This window comes from Lynx canadensis, chromosome B3 (genome assembly GCF_007474595.2).
Source record: "Lynx canadensis isolate LIC74 chromosome B3, mLynCan4.pri.v2, whole genome shotgun sequence".
Classification (NCBI taxonomy): Eukaryota; Metazoa; Chordata; class Mammalia; order Carnivora; family Felidae; genus Lynx; species Lynx canadensis.
The window spans coordinates 146,323,516-146,330,707 of record NC_044308.2 but is presented as its reverse complement, the minus strand read 5'-3'; the positions used below and the strand labels follow the sequence as shown (position 1 = coordinate 146,330,707).

At 45.6% G+C, this 7,192-nt stretch overlaps 1 protein-coding gene and 1 pseudogene across 1 annotated transcript; both read left to right on the top strand.

Moving 5' to 3' along the window:
* The first annotated feature begins 444 nt into the window (after positions 1–444).
* Positions 445–3,415, top strand: LOC115508072 (annotated as a pseudogene).
* LOC115508062 (disintegrin and metalloproteinase domain-containing protein 21-like) lies at positions 3,356–5,734 on the top strand. Its single transcript, XM_030306463.1, is given in 2 exon segments — positions 3,356–5,575; positions 5,578–5,734. Coding segments are annotated over 2 exon segments (2,220 nt in total). The 5' UTR covers positions 3,356–3,507; the 3' UTR covers positions 5,730–5,734.
* Positions 5,735–7,192: the final 1,458 nt, after the last annotated feature.

The following is a 7,192-nucleotide window of genomic DNA, read 5'->3' as shown; positions in this document are numbered from 1 at the left end:
CAATGAACAAAGAAAATAAATAAAAATAAACCACCTATGATTCTACACACCAGCATGGAAATATATGCAAAACAAATAACAAGATTATACAACTGAAAATGGGACAGAATAAAGTACTTGGGATTAAACTTTATAAATTATGTAAAATAATTGTAGAGCGAAAATGACCTTTGTTGATGAAAGACATGTAAAAATGCACAAGTTCCGCAAATATACCTGTGCTCACTGATAAGAATTATTCATATTGTCACAGCACTATCGACACAAACTAGTGTAGAAATGCATCCCAAACCTGCCATTCACTTTTAAAGAATCAAATCTAAGTCTGCAGTGTGATACATATGCAAGAGGACATGCAACTACGGCCCTCTCTGTGCTGATAAAACCAGCCCATCCCGACCTTGCAGCTGGGAGAGGAGCCCCAGCTCCAGGGGTCCCAGGTGTTCCCATTCTGTGATCAGGACAGAACACAGACACCTCATCATGGAGTATGTGCTTGGCTTGGTTTACCTTGTTGCATTTTTAAAAGGTAATTCATGGTGAACGAGAGACACTGAGTATGTGAGTGGATATGAGTGAGAACCAGTGGATGTGTGACAGTTTCCTGACCAAGATGTCTTGCGTCTGCAGGTGTCCAGTGTGACGTGCAGCTGGTGGAGTCTGGGGGAGACCTGGTGAAGCCTGGGGGGGATCCCTGAGACTCACCGGTGTAGTCTCTGTATTCACCTTCAGTAGTTCCAGCATGAACTGGGTCCGCCAGGCTCCAGGAAAGGGGCTGCAGTGGGTCGCGTATATTAGTAGTAGTGGAGGTAGCACAAGCTACGCAGACTCCGTGAAGGGCCGATTCACCATCTCCAGGGACAACGCCAAGAACACGCTGTATCTGCACATGAACAACCTGAAGACTGAGTACACGGCCACATATTACTGTGCAAGAGACAGGGTGAGGGGACATCGCTGGGAGCCCACAGGCAAACCTCCCTGCAGGAGGGGATCAGCACCACCAGGGGGCGCACACTATGCACAATTCTGCTTTGTGTTGCCAGGAGCAGGTGCAGATGGAGGTTACAGACAGGTTTCCATTCAGGGTCTGGGGCTTCCTCTCCACAGAGCAGTTTCCCCAGGGAGCCTCTCTGGACACAGGATTCTGTGCTTACCTATTACCTCTCTGAATTAGATACCTGTTGTCATAGGAAAACTGCACTAACATGCAGAAAAGACACAGTTGTTTGCATTGCTTCCTCCTGTCCCTCAACATGAGTGAATTACAGATTTTCTGAGGCACAACATCTGAGCCATTAGAGGAGTCCCAGATGCACTCCCTGTGCAGCCAGGACCACAGGATCCCACAGCTCCCCATTAACTTCACCCAGCGCTTGTCCCAATCAAACAACGTGACACTCCCTCCTGGCACTTGCTACTCAGGACGTTAAATGAGCTACAGCTTTATTCAATTCCTCTAAACAAGAGATAAATCATCTCCATGTATTAGTCTGGATTCTTCTGAGGAACAGAACCCAAAGCACATTGGTTTCCATAACTAAAGAGGTTGGGAAGTCCCATGATCTACCGTCACAAGCTGGAGACCCAGGAAAACCAGTGGTGTAATATGTCTGATTCTGAACTAGGGTCTAGTCTCAGAACGTAGAGATCGATGATATAACTCTCATAACAAGGGCCAGAGGGGACCACTGTTCCAGTTCAAACAAGCACATGGGAAGTAAAAATGAGGGAATTCTTCCTCCCTCTGCATCAGATTCTATTCAGAACCTTAATGGAATGGGTGATGCCCAGACAGGAACCATGGAAGGAAATGCCAGTCTCTTCTGGAAACACATCACAGACATCCATGGAAACAGTGGTGAATCTGGGCACGCATGACTCAGTCAAGGTAACCCATAAAGTTAATCATGACAAGTCAAATTCCTGTAAACGTGGAGCTCAAAGACTGAAGACATGAATTTAAATTAAAAATAAAAGAAGAAAATTAAACACATACATATATGAACTATCGGGACTACCTCAAAATAGCATGCTTCTGCACAGTGAGGGAAAAATTCAACAAAACTAAAAGGCAACCTATGGAATGGAAGAAGATATTGTAAATGACATATCCTCAGGGTTAGTATTCAAACTATGTAAATGTTTTTAAATTATTTTCACATTATCAGTAGAGAGTGTGTCCATGCAGTTCAGCATACTGTCATGTGAGAAGCAAAATTCATGTCTTCCACTTTGGTTTTGTGTTAGGATCTCACTGAACATGACACCAACACTCTTCACAAAACTTGAACCATACAGTACAGTACTGTTAATTACAGGGGTAATGTTGTGGAGACCCCTCTAGAACTTAATCATCTTGCATAACAGAAAATCATAGCCCTTGAGATCTACTCCTCATTGCCCCTCCCGCCAGCCCCTGGCAACTGCCATTCCACTCTCCATTTTATTGTTATCAAATCCCAAATTCAGCTGAGTATTTCTGGAAGGTCAATGTTCAAAGTTTTAGTTTTGGTGGGAAAAGAAGTTGATCTTTATTTAGGAGGCCAGCCACCTGGAGAAAAGGCAGAGTCTTCTCCAAAAGCCAACTCTGAAGGTTTCTACCCAACCTAGGGGATTTTAAAGGACTAGATGGTACTTAAACAAGGGAGTTCCATGGTGGATACCATTTTCGATCATGTGCAGCCTCCATGGTGCAAGCTGCCAAGGTAACCTCAACTCCCCTGCATCTGTCTCCACCTGAGGAGAGAAACTCACAGGCATGGGAGAAGACGGCCAGAGGCCAGGAAAGAACCACAATAAGGGATTAGAGGGGAAATCCCCTGGGGCTCACACATGTTCAGCAGTACCTTCTGTTCTCACCAGATGGCATAAGAAAAAACTAAAATACAACCTTGTACTTCACCAATCATGACACAGAATACTGGGAAATGTTTCCTCAGTAAACTCAGAGGAAGCTTCAAAGCAACAACCAAAAGGATCAAATGGCTTGCAAACTAATAGCCAACCAGAATAAGACATGTAAAATTACAAAGCGATGTTTTTTCAATACGTACAAAGGTAAAAGTGACAGTCTACCTCCATATCCCATGGAAGTAGGAAGCATTGGTCTCCATAATGAGGAAAAGCAGTCATCCAGAGAAAGTGACCCAGCAGTACCACAGGACATGGAATTGGCAGAGAAGTTCAGGGTGTTATAATTGCATATCCTGTATCCAAGTAGAAGGAGAAAAGATGGAATGTGTTGAATAGAGCCGTGTTTCTGGGTCCAAGTCCCTACCCTGTCCATGTGACCACTCTTGACCATGGCTCACCTGCCTCTCCTACATCCACCCCAGGTGAACTGATGAGCAGGGTCACCCAATGCCACACCCTGTGACTGTTACCTAACCCCACAGGTGGCCCCGAGGTGTAGGGTGCTGGCCACCTGGCACAGCCCTCTGTTCTGTCTGATGGTCTAGACCTGGCTTTGCTGAGGATCCTCCACTTATCCATTCTCACTGGCAGATGTCCCTGAGCAGGGGCATGAGGCTGGCAGAGGGCCAGGTCACCCTGAGGGCACCCCTCTTGCTGTTTGCGCTCTGGGCATTGCTGGTTCCTGTCCAAGGTTCTCAAGGTCGTCCCTCATGGCACTACATCTCTTCTGAGGTGGTAATTCCCAAGAAGGAGTTGCACCACGGCAAGGGCGTTCAGATGCCTGGCTGGCTGTCCTATAGCCTGCATTTTGGGGGCAAGAGCCATGTTATCCACATGAGGCACAAGAAACTCTTTTGGTCCAGACATTTGCTGATGATGACTCAGGATGATCAGGGAGCCTTGCAGATGGACTACCCCTTCATCCCTCCAGACTGTTACTACCTCAGCTACCTGGAGGAGATTCCTCTTTCCATGGTCACCATGGACACGTGCTATGGGGGCCTTGAAGGTATCATGAAGTTGGATGACCTTGCCTATGAAATCAGACCCCTCAGCGATTCCCAACGGTTTGAACACGTTGTTTCTCAGATAGTGGCAGACACCAATGCAACGGGACCTACTTATAACCTGGGATATAAGGAGGATAGGAACCCCCTGTTCTCTCAAGCAAATATCAGTGCAGCCCCCAGGATCTCTAGTAAGTTGTATTCATCCCATCATGGAATTTTGAAAGGACTTGTTCTCGGTTCCAAAACAATGTATAGTGTGTTCAACAACGTGTCAAAATGTGCCCGATTCCTCATAAGGCTTGTTAGTTTGACTGACTCAATGCTTCAAGGTATTGATGTTAGGCACTATATTTCCTCCATGGTCATTTATAATCTGCAAGACCCAGTTGTCTTGAACAATTTTCAGGTGCCAGGGAGTCCGATTCATATCTACTTTCAAAGACACTTGTTTGTTGCTTTTCAACCACATACAGCTTTACTTATGAACAAAGATGCGCCACATGAACTTCAGTTTCAGCCAGCCACATATGCGGTATGCGGATCAAAATCCATCATCTCGCTTGCTTCTCTAGGCAGACATTTTTTATTGTTGTCTGTGTTAGTAGCCCAAAAAATTGCAAAATCTATTGGTATTTTTTATGACAATAAGTTTTGTGCATGCCAGAGGAGGTCTACCTGCATTATGAATCAATACCCTATTATGACAGATTCTTTCAGTAACTGTTCCTTCATTCATATGCAGCATGTAGTGGTGAATAATTTTTGTGGGTGCATATTTGACTCAGGACTTTCCTATTTCAATAAAAGCCTGACTCACGATCGTTGTGGAAACTATGTAGTGGAGCCAGGTGAGCAGTGTGACTGTGGCTCCTTCAAGCAGTGCTACAACAATCCCTGCTGTACGAGTGATTGTATTCTAACCCCTGGCAGCAAATGTAATACAGGCAGATGCTGTACAAACTGCACCTATTCCGATGCTGGGACACTCTGCAGGCCAATCCAAAATATATGTGATCTTCCAGAATACTGCCGTGGGGTGTCCGTGGAGTGCCCTGATGACTTCTATATGCAAGATGGGACCCCGTGCACTGAAGAGGGCTACTGCTATCATGGAAACTGCACTGACCGCACTATGCACTGCCAAGAAATCTTTGGCAGAAATGCTGTGAAGGGTGAAAATGTCTGCTGTACCATAAATCAAAAAGGCAGCCGATATGGACACTGCAGAAGAGACCCAGGGGTATTCAAATCTAAACCCTGTTCCCCCACAGACATGCAGTGTGGAAGGCTGCAGTGTAGTAACGTCACCCATCTCCCTCAGCTGCAAGAGCATGTCGGATTTCATCAGTCTGAGATCTCAGGGTTCTGGTGTTTTGGGCTGGATTCGCATCGTAGCACAGGAAAAACCGATATTGGTCATGTGAGAACCGGTACCCCCTGTGCTCCTGGAAAGTTCTGTCAGGATACCTACTGCAATGGCAGTGTGGCTCAGCTGAACTACGACTGTATCCCGGAGAAATGCAGTCACAGAGGGATATGCAACAATAACAGGAACTGCCATTGCCACGTAGGCTGGGATCCTCCGCGGTGCACTGAACAAGGCACTGGTGGGAGCACAGACAGTGGACCCCCTCCAAGAAGAATGCGGTCAGGCAAAGTCGTGAATCCGTGGTATATCTCAGAGTGATCTTTGCTAGAATCTATGTCTTAATTGCTGCATTCCTCTTTGGTGTTGCCGGAAATGTCAGAACTATCAACAGACAGAAAGTTACGGAAGAGACTGTTGATCAAGACAATGCATAATTCAGCCTCCAGACCCCTAAACAACTATAGACAAGCCACGTGGCTCATCTGTGAAAATACAGTAATGAGGCGGCACAGCTAACATCCACGTTTCCAGGGGTCTGCGGGAGACACAGGGGTCCACAGGCACATCATGGACCTGACACCAGGTCTCTGATGCGTCACTGAGCAGAACTCTGAAATAAAACTTGAAAACTGCATGGTTGTGGCCTCTATGTGTTTTTGTAAGCCTGTAAGAGCCCAAACGGTGCCTAAGACTCTGTGCAGAAGACCTGAGTCAGCAGCTGTGTCTTGGGCTGAGGTTTCTGGTTCCAGAAATAAGAGAAGTTGCCACAAGCTCCTTTAGGGACAAATGCATGAATTTTCCCCAAAACTGTGCTCTTGCACACTGAGCTTTGTCTCATTCTTCAGGTGACCTCTCATTTCCTGATCCCAATATGGGTTCAGGGTGATGGAGAGCTACCACCCACCCATACTGCCTGTCCCACACTGGGGTGTCTGTGGGCTGTCAGGGAAAGGGACATGGATTCGATCCCAGCCAGTGCAAGCTATGCCTTCCTGGAGAGCAAATTTCTGAATGTGGGAGACTGAGACTATGAGGCTGAAAGTAGCCCCCTGTGAAATCATTCCAAAAGGTAGGCACAAGTGCCTATGGATGTCTCTGGCATTCCAAGGGAGCCCGATGAATATGAACCCCTTTTCTCCTTTTCTCTATTTTTCAGTGAGTTCATCCTTCGATGAGGGTCTGCCTAGGATTTCCACTTTGGTTCTCCCAAGAACCTTCTAGAAATCCTGCAGAGTTGAGCCTGTGGAAAGTTAGGGACCCTTTTTCTAAATATTTTTTACTATTTTTATAGTTGTCTAGAATATATTTTAAATCATAATAGTGATATTAAAGTCTGTTTATTTTCTTCTGAATTGAAAATATACAACTTTTTAATAGTAATTGATTAGGAACTTTTCAGAACTAAATAGTAACTGTTTCAGAAATTACTTTGGAATAAGAATTTATCCCATAATTCACCAATAGATGCAAAACACATGAAGCACATAACAGGATTTTCACTTCAGTTCATACCTAGAATCCTTTTGTTGGTGCAGATAGTCTTGTAAGTCGTACCAATGTGTCCCATGCATGCACTTTTTCTCAAAGACACATGGTTACACAAAGTATTAGACTGCCACGTGTACACATATTCTCCACGTTCCAGGGCAAACAGGTAATCATACTTTCCCAGCACCTCCTGAAATTCCCGTGCAGCCACACTGCATGTTCCCAGCAAGAATGCGTCCAGGAATGTTTGGGAAGGAGGGCCAAACAGGTGCCCCGGCCACCTGCTCAGTAAACTACAGAAGGATGCTAAGTGAACTGTGGAGTAACATCAGCCCTTCTGTCTGTTTGGACACACATGTTACAGATGCAGACCTATTCAGTTAACACCATACATGTGCTGGAAACGTGA